This window comes from Podarcis liolepis (genome assembly GCF_965112155.1).
Source record: "Podarcis liolepis genome assembly, chromosome: 2".
Classification (NCBI taxonomy): domain Eukaryota; kingdom Metazoa; phylum Chordata; class Lepidosauria; order Squamata; family Lacertidae; genus Podarcis; species Podarcis liolepis.
This window is the reverse complement of record NC_139555.1, coordinates 41,738,314-41,754,883: the sequence shown is the minus strand read 5'-3', so window position 1 is coordinate 41,754,883 and position 16,570 is coordinate 41,738,314. Positions and strand designations below refer to the sequence as shown.

The following is a 16,570-nucleotide window of genomic DNA, read 5'->3' as shown; positions in this document are numbered from 1 at the left end:
CAAGTCCTAGGCTCTGTGGTTTAACCCACAGCACCACCCGTGTCCCTTGAACCCTGAGTACATCTTGTTAAAGCTGCGCAGGTTGCTTGGGAAATAATTTAGGGCCCAAGAAGCCTGGTCAAAGTCCTATGGACAAGTCACTTGGATTTGCTCCACCTCAATGTTGTGTTTCTTCTAAAGGCCTACCCAGACACTTTCGCAACATCAAGGTTGAGACTTTCAGCAGATGAATAGAGCACTGTGGGGAAACAGCATTTTTTAAAGAAAAGAAAAGATCTGTGCATTCTATAATGAATCCATGGTCCTAAGAAGGAAGCATAGATATTTCCCAATGGTCAAGATGGCTGGCGCAGAGGCATTTCTAGCCCAGGTTCTCAGGTCTTGGTAAATGAGTCATGTATTGTGATGTCACCAGTGACCAGATGTGGTACGCAGAGGAAGGGACTTCAGACCACGCTGAGTTCTTTCTCAACTGCACCCATTACAGGGAATTAATAAAGGGTCCCACCCACCTTTCAATGTACCCTGCTTAAATCTTGAGTAAGATCCACAGCGTGCATGCTGTTTGCATTCATATCTTGATTGTTTTATTGTCATTTTTATACAAATTGCTAGGGAACACGATTGAAAGGCAGAAGGGGGGGGGGACCCAATACTTATAACGAATGAATGAAACACCACCTATCCTACTAATCCTGCAAATTAAGCTATATTAAGCTCATTCAATTGCACTCCCTGTTGTTAGGCATTCAACTGGTGATGCCAGTGACCAAATTCGGGCTGCCGGATCGGCAGAACTAACAAGCAACCATCTAGGTTTCTGAAAGCAGTCAAGACTAATTTCATTATCATTTCCCTTCAAGCCCTGCAATCAGGAAGAACCTCGGGAAGATCTAATTGCACAGCCTACAGTGGGATGTCTGAACAAGAGAAGTAGGCTACAGGTCGCTGTCAACTTTTATTCTGTATGTGAGGATAGGATGGGAGAGAGAGAGATGCCATTTCCTTTGTCCTTCAGACTGCTCCTGCCCCTGTTTCTCCTGCATGGTCAGCTTCTGATTGCCATCACCACCAATGCCTTCCTATTCTGGTGAAGGAGGGGCTGGCACATACACACACATAGTGCATTTCACAGCCTACGTACTCAAGCTGAAGCTAGAAAAGCCATAAGGGCTCTAGAGCAGGTGGTGCATAAACAGTGTGTTACTATGAATACAGATTAGAACTATTCCTACAAGACCTGGCAGAGACACCCAGCCTCCTCTGCAAAACCCACAGACCAAAAGGCATGCAGTTTAGTTGCAGCTCAGAGTTCAGCCTGTCCTACAGAGCCATAACTCTCGCCTTCTGGCTGCCTCACTTGTGAGAAAGCTACCGCAAAATGGTGCGGGGAGGCCTCGGGGTTTCTGTCGTTAAAGGAGACAGGAACCAAGAAAGAAGGAATAGTGGACACTTTATACATCAAGAGCTTCTAAGCTCTCAACTTTCCAGTGGCATTTGCTTTTTGTTTAGTGGGGCGGCATCCACAACCCCCATTGGAGCTAAACTCCTTCACAAGTCTTCCCTGCAAAGATATACTCTCCTGGTGGTTTCTTCAAACACACTGTGCTTCTTTATAACAAATAAACAAAAGAAAGAAATACACAAGCTGACTTTTAATACTAGAGAAAGGTCTGTGCATACTATCCGCTTAAACAAACAAATCACAAGAAAGCAGAATTCTGCAAAATATATACATATGCAAATAAGAGAAGCTCCCCCCACAAAGACTTCATTCTGTCTCTGACAATCATGTGGAAATTATAGGGCCAGCCTTGCTCTCCTGCCCTGCCAATAGCCACTCCAGCACTGCACTGTCAATTCTGAGATTCCACCAGACATTGCCTCCACACTCTTGTCTATCAGCATAGTCAACAGAGCTAGAAAATTGCTTCTGTGTTGTTGTTTCTAAAGAAAACTAAGATTCCCAAATGTCAAATGAGGGGCCTAGGATCAAGTTCCATACTCATTCAATGCAGTGGTGGAGTCACAGCCCTGGCTTGCAGGGCCGCCTCTGTCACGCAGCAAGATGAAACAGAATGCTTCAGGCAGAAAAATTTAGGGGGATGATTGAGGCAGGAATTGATGTCTGAATAGTCAAGTAAATCACTATGGCCCTAGCACAGAGGGAGGCAGCTGGCATCATTTGATGTTCAGCTTATTGTAGCAAAGTGCCTTGGGTCAGCACAAAAGACTGGGCTCACAACTTTTGGGCCAAACCTTTCGCTTTCCCCTTCATTCGTTTCCTGTGCTCTTCCGGCTCCTTGCTGGAGAGTGTGGGTTCATTCATAGTCACTCCTGGGGTGGCAACACTGAGATTAACATCTGGTCCTGACACCTTGAGCCTATGATGCACATGCACAAGCTCTCTTCTTCTGCAAGTCTGCGTGGAAAGGATCACTCTGTGCAGTGAGCGGGCAGAGAGCAGCTCCACACCAGTGGGAGCGCTGTACACCCCCCTCTCTCTACATCTCTCTGTCCACCACATAATATTATCACTGAGCTGAAAACAAGCCCCCTTTTTTGTCTCAAAGGCTCCCTTTTACATTAAGCGTTCTTCTTCTTTCCCTACGACGCACCTCCCTCCTCCTTCCTTCCCTCCCTTTGCCAGCGAAGCCCATTCGCCTCCTGTGCTCTCTCCAGTCCGCTGTATTGCACAGAGCCAGCTGAGTTTTGCTGTGATGTTTTGTTTCAAAGGAAATCTATATTCTTAATCCTCTTGCTCACCCTCTTGCTACTTTTATTAGTCTCTCTTTTTTATATAAAAAAAGAAGATATTGTTACCATAGTAACTCACAATTTCCTGATATCATTGTGGACGATAAGAGTCGTGATGCCAGGCTTCGCAGCTTTGGGACCACACTCTGCAGATGGAATGCTAAATGCCTTCCTAGGTGGACTTAGGCTGGCCGCATACCCCTCAGCCCACAGGCTCCAAAAGAGAGACTGCGGAAAGGATGCGTGGTCAGGCTTGGGGGCATTTGCAAAGCCAATGGGGTCATGTCAAGTAGTTTTTCAAAATGGGAGCAGCTACAGCATGCCTCTTACACCAAGGCAGCCCAGAATGGCAAAGCATCAGGGAGCAGATACGCACCATACATCCTCCTACATTTATTTTATTTTATTTTATTTTGGTGGGGAGGCACCTCAAGTTCTGCTCATTTTGAACACCCGCTTCCAGCAGAGCAGCGCAGAATTTACCCCAGCTGTCTGCGCACAAGATGCAGGGGATGTCGAGCTCTGAGGGCTTCATAGGCTGAACTGAGGAGGGACCAACAAATCCATGCTGCCTTGTGTATCACACTTCCAGCTCTGCTCTTTGGCATGAAACTGAAAGCGAGGTAGACTCCTATGCAGCTAGCTATGCCCGAATTAGCAGATTATCTGAGTATGCAAGCACTTATGTATTAATAATGTACCTGCATTTTTGCACAGGCCTCAATTAAACACTTATTATTGGATACGAAGCCTGTCACTTCAACAAGAAAATATTCATTTCCATGCGCACTGCGGAACACACCATTTGCCACCAAGGAGAAGCTCTGAGGAGCCGTTCCTGGCCTGCTCTCCTGTGCTTTCTGTTAAATGTTAACTACTAGGAGCAGTGCATTTGGTGAGGCATCGTGGCTCCAGCCTGTGGAACTCCCTGCTAGCTGAGATTAGACAGACACACCCCCCCCCCTTTGCTGAACTTCAAGATCATGATTAAGGCTTTCTTGTCCCAGCAGGCATTTTGGGGTAGGGTTTGGTTTTATGATGAATTTTTGTTGTTGTTTTGTTTCATTTTCTGTGGATTGCTTTTATATGCACAATTTAGGAATGGAAATAATTAAGTGGTATAGCACATGCCTTAAATAAATAGTGAACGGAGTACATTTCTGTTTTCTCTGAATCAGAATTAAATGTTTCCACACCCACCCACTAGGAGCTCAGTCCCTCTTCTCTATTATTTCTTAGGCATTTTTCCTTTAGAAAACCAACCAACTAGACATGTATTGCTGTTATCCCTGCCAGATGACTTGTTCCACAATGAGTTTGTACAGTCTACAGTCTTTATATCTCTGTGTTACTTTGCAGGATATGTGGAGCACTAGCCATATCTCTGTTTTCTACTTATTGTATCTTTTAAAAAATTACTTCTCAAGGTTGCCCAAGGGGTTGCCTAGACCACAGCTCAAACTCACACAAGAGTCATCTGGTAGGGCTTGCACCTACTTAACATCTGCTCTTTTCAACTGCTACCGAATCATAAGAAAATTCTGCATACACAGACAGCGGTGGGTTCTCCCATGCCTAAGGAGGATGCCCTCAGACTATGCAAGTGAGATTCACATACATGAAGACACATAGAAAGAAGGTATGAATAGAAGTGTTGGGGGAGGGGTAAAGAACAATGGCTGCACAAACTAACAGAATTTGCAGAACTCACAAATCTTACAGCTAAAATAGGAAATCAAGATGGAAAATCAAAAAAGCAAAAGGGTGAATGGGACAGCTTTGGGGAATATATTAAAAAAATATGATACCAAAAATCAACCTACAAGTAGGGGTAATTCTACAAACAACAGTTAAACACAGCGAAAGACCAGATGGAGGAAAACTAGGGTGGAATAACAAACTGATATGCAGCAAAAGTCAGGTTTGCTATGAATGCCACGGAAGGTAAGGTTGGGAAGTCTGCACAAAAAAATCCGTTTCTGGAAACAGAAAAATGGAAAATGTACAACAAATGAAGAAGAAGAAGAAGAAGAAGAAGAAGAAGAAGAAGAAGAAGAAGAAGAAGAAGAAGAGGAGGAGGAGGAGTGTGGGGGAGGTTCATCATCCACTCAGGCTCCCACAAAAGAGTGTGCATTGAAGAGTGTGCAAGAACAGTGAACTCTCACAAACTCATGAAACAAACTTGTGCCACCTTTAAAAAAGAGCCTACAGGATTGTGTAGACAGATGGATAGATTAGATTAATGTAGATCTACTGATTTATTTATATTTCATCAGTTTGGGAGATTCCAAACTTGGTCTTGGACTATTTAGACACCAACTACTTGTGACTTTGAGATGTTCTCTGCATGGGTCAGAAAAACTCTAACCAAAATAGTTCTCTTCTTTCATCTGCCAACCCAGAGGCAGCTGGCCTTGACTTCAAAATCTTTTCACATCTGTGTAAGGAGGATTAAAAGGTGAAATGTTTCCCATGCTTCTGAACTCTGAAATTGGCTGGACACATTTGTTAAAAGTTTTTTTTTAAGGTAAGGAAAAGAGAAAGATTGAGGGCATGTTCCACTCTCGTTTTGCATGCAGACTGAGATCAAAATATGCCCCCAGGTAGAAGGAGTTGCTGAAAACAGCACTTTGTGTGTGTTTACATTGGAAGCTTCCTGACTTAAATGTCTTATTAAAAGCCTTCCCAGCTATATCTAGCTAATCAGTGGACTAACCTGTGTAGCTTGCTGCATTCAAAGCCGAATTTGCATCAATAGGTTGTTGTTCAGACACAAAGGTGCAGAAGGCACCTGCTCATTGAACCACTTTTGCCACGGTAGCACATAAACTGGAAGGGGAAATTGTTTCTTGGGAATGGTGAAGCAAACCAGGTTCTCCATGTTTACAAATCTTTAAATGTCTAATTCCATTATTGGTATTGAACTTCTCCTAGGAAATCTAGAGTTTCCTTCCAAAGGTCTGTTGTTGTTTGTTGTTGCTGCTGAGCACTTTTTAAAGGATGTTTTAGGGAATGTTGTGGGATAATAAGGTCAGCTTAATCCCAGCCATGAAGGGGAAGCAAAGCTTTCTGTTTCACCCAGGTGGTGCTACACTGCCTTAAAAGGTTCTGTAGTCTGAAGGCGCATTTGGGTGATATATAAGGGCCACAGATGTAGCTGCATAGAGGCAAGAACCCTATTTAGACCCAAATTTCAATCGCCATTGGGTTGGCTATTTGGCTTGTGCTTGCGGATGGAATTTTCCCATCAGCCATAGCACCTATCCTTCCCAGCTACATCTGCTACACTGAAGGAGTCCTGTCATCGTCACAGTTCAAAACCCCTTAGCCTTGAGTGAGTGAGTTGAGCCATTCCCAAGGCAGTCCCTTTCCCCTAAGCACATTGGACTTGAGAATCTGGTCTATGGAAACCCCCATTGCCACTCATCTGATGGCTTGGGGTGCTTACCACTTTTCTTAAAATTATACTACCCTCTTTACCTGCACTGACCCCGCCAGCGAGGACTAACTGCTAAAGCTTAAATATATTACTACCTAAACTCCTGAGTGCAGTGCAGAGTAGATGCTCACCACAAACTCCCTGGCCAAAGTAGGAAATATACCTAACCTGCCCTACAAAAGAGGTAGCAGGTATTCTTGTACAATCAAAGGGCAGCTGCTGATCTGCACTGCAATTCTAAGTGTAAGAGCAGCGCTAGCCTTTTAAAATCTTAGTACTTACCACCCAGTGCTCTCTCTGCAGGATGTATGGGTATTTGTGAGCTCAACAAGATTCCCACGCTATTTGGGCCGGCTCCACTTCTGCGCCAGTGGCAGGGTGTTTGTGGGGCTGCTGCCTGAGGCAGCTGCCACAGCCTGCCTAATGGCAGAGCCAGCTCTGCCTCTGATGAATATTTGAAAACCCAGATCAATAATTTCCCTGTTTGATGGGAGGAGGAACTGTCTGCCTGAGCAACCCTTCTCCAAAAGTCTGCAGCAATCCTCGGCTTATTGCAAACTCTGTGAACAGAGCTCCTGGTTAACAAATTCATAATCTTGGCTATTAATTTGGCATGAGGTCCATTTGAAAAGAACCTGGCAGTTGTCTTCTGTGGAGTTTAAACATTCTTTTCCCAGGAGGAATGACCATGGCTGCTTAACACTACGAGTCCACCTGACTGCTGCACAATATGGTAGGCAAGTGGTCTCTCTGATATCTCACTGAACTCTGTCATCTCCCCTGTCCATATTGCTATCAGGCATCCTGTCCTGTCATATATGGTTTGACTTTTGGTAACAATCTGACCACAGCAGAAAACAACAACCCCAATTGTTTCTAAACATCTGGAACATATCTTGAGTCATTCATGCTTGCCATTTTGCCTGACCAGAGGGAAAGAGATAAAGCTAAAAGAGGCAGCTTGGATTTCACTGTGCTAACAGCTGGTTCAGATTTTGGAGGGGCTGAACTGATGTTGCTCTGCATTTGGTGCTGACTCTGCAGCTCCACAGTAAATGCTTAGTCTTTATATTTTGCAAAAATACAGATGATTGCAAAGATGTCCTGAATCTCCATATCCCTTTCCTACAACTAGTCTAGGTAGTTAAGAAGACACAGAGGTGTATGCCATGATATCTTTAGTTCAAATCTTGAAGGGACATAGGAAGCTACCTTTTATCAGGCCACGCCGTTTGTCCACCCGGCCCACTATTCCTTACTCGGACTTGCACCAGCTATCCAGGTGTTCCCAGGCTGAAATCTTTCAAATCACCAGCTACCTGCTCATTTCCAGGGACTAAACCTGGGACCTTGAGTATGGAATGCATGTGCTCCACCACAAACCCATAGCCAACCGCACCTCAGGCTTGGGCTCACTAAGTAGATGTAAGCAAGCTACTGTGCTTCAGCATCGGTCTTCCACCCTGCTAATCCAGAACTAGCTCCAGAGGACAACAAGGTTAAGGACAAGGTTCTGAGGACACCAGAGGGCCCACTGACATTCTGGCTCACCAGAGCAGCCAATAAGGATGACTGAAATAGTGTGTGCTTTGAACTGTACAAATAACAAGTCATTCATAAGATTATACCTCTCTCCTTTTTTTCTGAGTTTGCCTTGAACTGCCCACCACACAGGGAAGGGATAGCAGGAAACAGTACCTTTAAGCTCGAAAACATAAGAGACAGAGCTTTAATGCAGAGATTGAACAATTAGCATCTCTGTGATGGCGCCAAAGGAATACTGATAGATAGAGCAATTAGGGAGATTTCTTGTAATCTTAGGCATACCGTGTTTTACATCTAACTCACAACAGCAAATGGTGAATTCCCTGGATGGCCCTGCAGAGAGGAGGAACCACTTCCTCAAAGGAGACCCATTGCTGACATCCGTATGTTAGGCATGCTGCTGCCTTTGCAATCTATAGCAGAGATTACATTATGTTTCCTCTGTAGATATTTCTAGCTCCCCAAATCATGGCACTGCATATTCAGAGCACCTCCAGAAGAAATATGATTTTCGCAATTCCCTGGTGGTTGCGGTTGGACCACATTGTTCCCATTTTCTCTTCCAAAATACAAAACTATGGTCTATTATTCACCTTTTCCATTAATTGAGAGATCTTTCTTTCGCTCTTTCTCTTTAGATCCAGAGTAACAACTTAGAAGCCTATTGCTTTATTTAGAATACTTATCCATATCAGCAAATATGTCACTTTTGCTTTCTGAGGCAAGAAATAGGGATATTTGCAAAAGCCCTTTTTTGAACACATCTTTTTGTTTCAAAACTGCTGTCATTGAAACAATAGTTTCAGCAGCCATATCTCCTAACACAATGTAAACTCTGCAGATGAATCTTAAATTGCAGCCTCTTTTTCTTTGCTGATGGCTCCTAATGAAGTGAGAGTTTTGTCAGTACGGAGTCGAAGCCCAGGACTCCACTAAACCCACATTTCTTCCTGCAACCAAACTGGCTCTTAGCATTTAAATTCCATCAGAATTTGGTAAGGGCCATAGTTCAAGAGCAGAACATGTGCTTTGCATGCAAAAGGTCCTTGGTTCAATTCCAAGCATCTCCAGGTAAAGAAATCCCCTGCACGGAAGCCTGGGAAGCTGCTGCCAGTCCGTGTCGACAATACTGGGCTAGATGGGCCAACAGTGTGAGGCAGCTTCCTCATTTGCTAAGTGTATGTCCCAGATAATCTGCAGTGACAAATTTCCTCTTCATTTATTATTATTATTATTATTATTATTATTATTATTATTATTATTCGACTGAACTAATTTCCTCTTTCCTCCCAACAGCCTGCCCCTGCAGTACCACCACTGCATTTTTATAGGCAGGAGATTGGGAGCTCAAGACATTCACACATGCTTGTGCATAACTTGATTCCTCTGTACAAATCAGCCACAGCTGAATGCATGCATACATACATCAACTTCAGCCGAGAGCCTTGTGGTTTAAGAGGATGTGGAATCTCTGTCTGTGATAGGTGAGCTGAAACAACTAATTCACACATGTGGGGCACCACTTAATGCTGCAGTTATCTGGTAATGAACTGGTGGTGCTGAAGTGGTTTCTTAACTTATAGTTGCTAAACATCTCCTTTACCTGCCCAGCATACTAGCTAGGGAGGAAAAAATGCAGGAAACGTTGGCTTTTGCCCAATTCTTTCTCTAGGTTCTGCAGTTATAGATTATAGGCACAGCTATAGATTACATTCTGCCTTAGAACCAGAAGTCTGCTCCCTTGCTTGCCACAGAGGGTTCAGGTAGGAGCAGCTTTGCAGGGGCCCCAGATGGAGGTGAAGCCTATCAGGTGTAGTGTGAAGAGGGCATGTTAGTGTTGGCATGCAGAGGGTCGGGAGGCCAGCTGGCTAGCCCCAGCTGGGCTATCTCCTTCCAGCCGTCCCACTGCGAAGACCATCGGCATCTGCTCTGCCATAAATCAGCGACCCAGGCTTCAGAGCCAGGGCACACTATCAGCAGAGAGAACTGCGCACACAGTTTAGGCATGAGGCTTGTGGAAGCATACTACAACTACAGATTTATTAATCATAAATCAGGACAAAGAACCATGTTGTCTCTCTCTCTCGTCTTCTCAGAGAGAACAGGAAAAAGCAAAAACTATACACAACGGAAGTTCCCAGAAAGCTGTGCTGGAATGTAAACAGACATGTGACACGCAACAGCTCCACATGTCTGCTCCTTAAGGTGGAATGGAAATCTCAACAGTTAGTACACAGGCATGGAGTGGGGCTTGGCAGGTTACTTAAACTCACACTGTCCTTGGCTGAGCCTCTTTGCCTGTTTACAATGCACTCCCCATCAGGACACAGTGTAAGGGCTCATCCAGGATTTCCAGGTCCAGGTCTGAGTGGTGGGTTTTTCCCCCCTTTGTCGCAGTGCTTGGACATGAACCTTGAAACCCCAGAGATGTGCATAGAAAACATGGCACAAAATGAAGTCTTGATTAGCCCTAAGATCAGCTGGTTACAGAAGGCTTCAGTATGATTTTCTTAATATAAAAAACACTTGTTTTTTTGGGGGGGGGGGTATTTTGTTTTCCTTGCCTGTTCTGCACTGTGAACGAGTGGTATTTGTTAGAAAGGGGCACATCTTTTAAATTGGTTGGTCAGAATTGGCAGGACTGTGCAACTATCTTTATACAGAAAGATATGGTTGTTGTTGTTGCTGCTGCTGTTGCTGGTATGTTTCTTTTCACGCCATACTTTCCTGCAGGTTTCCCATCCATCCTTGCACCCATATCAGTCTCCTTCTTCCCCTACTGGAAGAGCTTGTCCCATCAAAAGCTCTTCCTAGTGGTGCAACAATAAAACTGCTAGCACATTTGCAAAGTTAGGCAGGGTCTGGGCTAGTTTCAAATAGGTTGGGGGACTGTGTGTTGCAATTGCTGCATTGCGCGGGGCTTGGACTAGATGATCCTCCACAGTTCTACGATTCATCATTCTATGATACTTTTCTGCCAGAGATCAGCCTTCTTTTACAAAGCAACGTATGCCACCTAACTTAAACTTGCAGTTCTCGCCTCATTTTTCTTCTATCAAAATGCACTTAGAGCATCTTCTATTAAATATCTGGCAGTCCTGCCTCTTAGTTATGATGATCCTCACATTACATGCAAATACATATATTTAAGTTGGTGGCTGCTTCTGTTAAGTGAAAAGCAGATTCAGAAGGAGAACTGTGGGAGAGAAGCGCTTAACCATTCCCTCGCCCACCATTTCCTCACTGAAACCCCCCATTCATCTGAGTCTTTTCTGTTCTAACCCCCCCCCCCCATGGAACTACAAAGATCTGGAATCCCATAGAGGAGAAAAGAGCTTGGGAGGTGTTGCAGATACAGATGGCTTCAGTATTCCCTCCCCTCTTCCACTTCTCTGCTGAAACCCCTCTTTTACCTTTTGCCTCAACAGAAGGAAGAGCCCTTGGGATGCTATCAATCAGGTAAAGAGAGGAAATGATGCCCAAGACAGGCCCAGTCACACTACCTGTGTGTTGTGCTGGGAATCTGCAGTTTGCAGTGGCAAAAGAAACGAGCTGCCTCAGCACCTTGTGGAGCTATTACCCTTTTAAGGTCACCTGCTTTGACCTCTCAAATAACCAGAGGCAGGAAGGCTTTACCCAATGACTCCTGTGTCATATTCAATCACTTGTGACTGAATTGGGGCATCTCGCTCTACATAGTATCCCATTATGACTGTAACAGTTCATATAATGGATAATACAAAGTATGTCTTATTTCCCAGGAGGTGGGTAGTGGAGTTAGCAGAAGATTCCAGTGCTCAGATGAGGATTTGGGTCATGTTTTAAGACTGAAAGCTTATGTCACAATTCACTTGCCCTTTGTAGTGCTCCCACCCACATATTTTTGTCAGATTTCATTTGTTTGTCTGTTGTTATTATTCTTTTCTATTGTAACAGCTCATTATTGTAGTCCATTGCTGCAAAATGCCATTGTTTTCACCTTATACCTTCACCGAGCATTTAAACATGTCTCAATAAGTCCATTAACAAATGTATTTGCATCTCTTAAAGTGTAGTCACAAAAGCACTTTCAAATGCAAGCCATTGCTGCTGCTCCATAGAATCCTCAGGCACTAAGCCTCCATCTTGACTCATTTCCCCCCAATAAAATCACCAGAGTCTGATTTTATAAGTACTGAAGAAGCGCAACACTTACCTGGGTTGCTCTTGGAGGTGCGCACCGGCGTATAGTGATTTTTGGAGGATGTTCTGATTGGTGTGTTGTCTTTGGGGGAGGTATCTATAGCCGAGATAGTCTCTCTTTCACAGTGTGCTATGGGGATTGGTCCCTGCTGCCGGAGGATATCAGCCAGAGCCCTGCAAGGAAGGATGGAAGACAGTGCAAAGTGTTCACAACTCAAGATGAACGTAAGAGAACCTGTCTCTATGTGATACGATGCAATTATTTTTTTTATAAAAAAGAATATACTGTGGGCGTTACATTTTCTTTCTTGTGTGTGTAAATGTATTCTTTTGTATAAACACTAGGTGTAATGGAGATATGAGAGGAGAAAGAAAAACAAATAGAAGCAGGATGGTGTCAAAGTTCCCAGCAGGACTCTCTGTGTTGGTGGTTGCCCATTCACTTGACGCACTGTCTATGGGTCAAGATTGGAATGCATAGACAGGAGCCACAATATCGTAAGTAGAAGCCACAGTAGAACTCTCTAACACATATAATGTATGTCAGCTGTTTGAACTTTATGCCATGTATACTCCTGCATGGTATGTATTCTTGCTTGAAAAAATATGCATACACACACACAGTAGCAGTTGACGTGATGGGACACAGCCAAGGAAACCCACTCCCAGCACTAGCCACTACAGAGGCTGCTGCGGCAAGATCAGGGCTGTGTTAGTGCACTTTCAGAGACAATCAGGTGTTCATGCTGCTGCCTCCACACAGCCCCAACCTTGCCCCACCTCATCTTCTTCCAGGTTACCTTGCCCCAGCTCATCTTCCTCCAGGTAAGATGCTGGTGTCAAGTAAGCAGCTCCATAGCTCTGCTCAACCACACTGGCTGCTACTGCACACACACACACTGCTTTATGTTACAATATATATATTTAAAGCCTCTGCTGACACATTTGAACCTGGCCCCATTATCTGTAATTTGCCACACACAGTATATTCTTTACAAAAGAAAAAGGAGGTGGCATACCTTTGTTGCAGAGCACAAGCTCTGCATGGAAAAGTTCTCTGTTTCAATCCCTGGTGTTTCCAGGTACAGTTGCACAAGGCATCTGTTTGACAGCTGCTACTACTCTATATCAATCAGCCTTCTCCAACCTGGTGCTCTCCAGATTTGTTGAACTCCAACTCCCAACAGTCCTAGCCAGCATGGGCAATGGTCAGGAATGGTAGGAGTTGCAACCCAGAGAAGAAAAAACAACTCTGGAGGCAACTGGGTTTCAAAAGGCTGGTGTTGTCCATACCAAGCTGGAATTCAAGTGGCTTCAGATCACAATGTTAGTTATGTGAAAATCTCAGTTGCATCTCCTTCTCTCTCTCTCCTAGGTGTGCCTTTTGAAGAAATATCCCTGTGGGATATGAACCATGGTTCCTTCCAGGTAGCATTAATGGTTTTCAAAGTGTTTCCCAAGGTTCCCATTCTTAAGGAGGCTGAATCTATAACTATAAATAGTATAGTTAGTATCTATAACTATAAATAGAAGTGAAATATGCAACACCACATCTTTAAGCTTATTCATTCTCTCCAGGTGAGGTAAAGGTCCCAGGTTTATAGCATTCTTTACCTGTTTATGCACCACTGATGCTGCTATTCAGGTTATTAAGGAAGCTTTAAAACCATCTTGCATATTCTTGATTGTTTTAGGATGATGCTATGGAGTGTATTTCTTACACCTTTAATCATGGCTGTAATTGGCTTTTATCTGCTGTCAATTTATGGTGTTTTAAATCATTGTTGGATTTTGTTCTATTTATTTTTCATGAATTGTTTTATAAATTGTAGGCTACCATGTGAGGGTTTTTATTCTGAAAAGCATCTTAAAATCCTGCATTAAATGAATAATACCTTGGGCACAATCCACTAGACCTGTAGTATGAATCCCTCTGAAATGCCTAGGAGTTGCACAAGAGCTATATTGCAATACATCACTTCTTCCATTGCAGAAGCTTGCTAAGAAAGCAAATAAAGTAGAACACATGAATTTAAATTTCTGTGCAGCAAGCTTTCAAACAGAGTGATTCTTTAGATCTCATTTTGATTTGCAAATGGGATAGTTCCTATTGGGTTTCCGATCCCATTGTTTCTTTTTTACACAGATAAAACAATGTCCAAACTCTTTGCTCCAGCTGACATGAAAATCTTTCTGAACAAGATACAGAATGGCAAAAGGAGGAAGGGAGTGTGGGGACAAGACAGGAACAAGAAATTAGGTGGTGAAAAGGGAAAGAACACTGGGCTAAAAGAAAATGCATTATATATATCTATTTAATTGTTGGTTAAAAAAAAAATTAGTAACAGTTGTTCTGCTTTTCAGAAGATGCTGATTTTCATGAAAAGTTCTGAAGTAGCTAACAACCACAACCCTATTAGGGACCTGGATTGTGATGAACAAGATATCCAGGTTCCTTGTGAAAAGTACATCTGCATTCAGTGCTGCAGCACTAAAAAAAATACATCAAGACTCTTCCCACAGCGAGATGCTTTTGTGGATGTTTGAATGATATTTCACCTGTGAGAATTTTAGACTCCGCAGAACAAGAGTGGAAGGAAACACATGGGTTGCTTTCTTTGTGTAGCCAAGATCTACAAAGACTCTTCCATGACAGGGAGAGGGCAAGAGAGTTTGGCTTGGAAGCAGTAGGAGAGGCTTTAATGCTCATACAATGTAATAGGCTCTGTTCTCTCTAGTGGGGAAACAGGCCTAGAGTCAATCTGTTACCAATGCAAGAATGGGAAACAATCGGATTCCTTAATGCATTATTGTTGCAGCCTGCAAGTTGTACGAGAAACAGCTCATTTATATCAGGGCTGGGATCCTTGGATCTTCAGCTGCTTCAGGACTCAAACAGCTTTCAGCTCCAGCCTGCATGGCCAATGGTCAAGGATTATGGGAGCTGTAGTCCAGCAACTTCTAGAGTGGAACATGTTAGCCACCCCTTTTTCTTTTTCTTTTTCAATCCCTCTTAGACAGGTTCACGATTATGAATCACTCTTTTCCTCAGGCACCAGCCACATGCACAATGAGCAACAAATAACAAGAGTAGTGCCAAAAATTTCCTTCAACTTTTTCCAAGTGTTGAGTTCACTAGTGGCCTTGAAGGAAAAGACAGCTTAATGTCTCCTTTTTACACTGTTATCATTCTATAATGATAAGATATGGCAGTAGGATGGTGTCCTATGGTGCCGGGACTTGTCCACTGCAGGACGGAGAGATGAGAGTGAATTGCAAGCACTCTTGGTTGCGTGAAGTCTATAAATCAAAATCTGCACCACAGTAACCCAAATTTTGTGCACTGCTTCATAACAAAACCATACATCTGTGGCATCAAATTCCTGAGAATGCACAGAAATACTATAACTGAGCAGAACACAAAAGAACAAGCTTTCTGTTACCAAAGAACGCATCCCTTGTATTGAAGGATGCATCACCAGTCAGCACCTCTTCTTCAGATACATATAAATTTGGGTGCAAGAGCATGGCAGAGAATCCAGAGAAGACAAGCTATGACGGATACTACCTCAAAAATATGCAGTGTTGGGAGTGCAGGCTAATCAGTGGGAAATGATGAGAGCCAAGAAGGAGATGCAGTCTTGCGGAGAAGCTGTTAAGAGGGGAAGCACTGTGGCTTAGTGGTAGAAGGCAGACTTTGCTCCTGCCTAACTATCCTTTTAAGGTTCATTGGGAGTATCAATAAACATGTGGATAGGGACTTGGACTTAAAAAACAAACAACAACCCATTGAAAGATCCAAGTAAGCTTAGTAGTTACAAGATACCTTTATCTCTAAATGTATGTATGTCTAAATGTGTTTTACATTACAGTGGTGCCCCGCAAGACGAATGCCTCGCAAGATGGAAAACCCACTAGACGAAAGGGTTTTCCGTTTTGGAGGTGCTTCGCAAAACGAATTTCCTATGGGCTTGCTTCGCAAGACGAAAATGTCTTGCGAGTTCCTGCGGGTTTTTTCCCCTTCCCCCCCTTTTTCCCAAGCCACTAAGCCGCTTATCAGCTGATCCTAAGCCGCTAAGCCGCTTAACAGCTGATCCGCTAAGCCGCTTATCAGCTGATCCGCTAAGTCGCTAAACCGCTTATCAGCTGATCCCCTAAGCCCGCTAAGCCCGCTAAGCCCGCTAAGCCCGCTAAGCCGCTAATAGCGCTAATCCACTAAGCCGCTAATGCGCTTGCTTCGCAAGACGAAGAGACTCGCGGAACGGATTCTTTTCGTCTTGCGAGGCACCACTGTAAAACATTTTTAATGCAGTTTGACATGTTTGAGGTGATAACTGTCACAAAATCTCGAAATGTGTGAAGTTTGAAGGTTTTGCCTAATTGGAACAAGTGCTTTTATATGGACCAGTGCTGGTTTTTAAATTATCTGAAGTTGGAGGTGAGCAGTGAGGTGGCTGAGTTTGCTGATGACACCAAATTGCTCAGGGTAGGGTAACGAGGAACCCCGAAATGATTCCTTCAAACTGGGTGAATGGGCATTAAAATGGCAAATGTGATTCAACGTAAGCATGTATAAAGTTATGCACCCTGGAGCAAAGAAGTCTTAACTTCACATATAAACTACTGGTGTCTGAAGCAGCAATGGCT

The 16,570-nt window shown here is 43.7% G+C and overlaps 1 protein-coding gene and 2 long non-coding RNA genes across 9 annotated transcripts in view; 2 read left to right on the top strand and 1 right to left on the bottom strand.

Annotated features, from left to right (window-relative positions):
• Positions 1 to 16,570, bottom strand: part of SHISA6 (shisa family member 6) — a 261,607-nt gene that overhangs the window by 228,125 nt on the left and 16,912 nt on the right. For all 7 annotated transcript variants that reach the window (XM_083487580.1, XM_083487574.1, XM_083487575.1 and 4 more), the window contains exon 3: positions 11,937 to 12,097. In XM_083487580.1, the coding sequence (XP_083343706.1) occupies positions 11,937 to 12,097 (161 nt within the window). The remainder of the gene's footprint in view (positions 1 to 11,936; positions 12,098 to 16,570) is intronic.
• On the top strand, positions 456 to 1,647 carry LOC310700868. The gene is made up of 2 exons (XR_014522880.1): positions 456 to 540; positions 864 to 1,647. It is a non-coding gene; the product is annotated as an uncharacterized lncRNA (long non-coding RNA).
• Positions 11,077 to 14,193, top strand: LOC310699608. Its single transcript, XR_014522151.1, has 5 exons — positions 11,077 to 11,200; positions 12,050 to 12,148; positions 12,269 to 12,421; positions 13,299 to 13,351; positions 14,070 to 14,193. It is a non-coding gene; the product is annotated as an uncharacterized lncRNA (long non-coding RNA).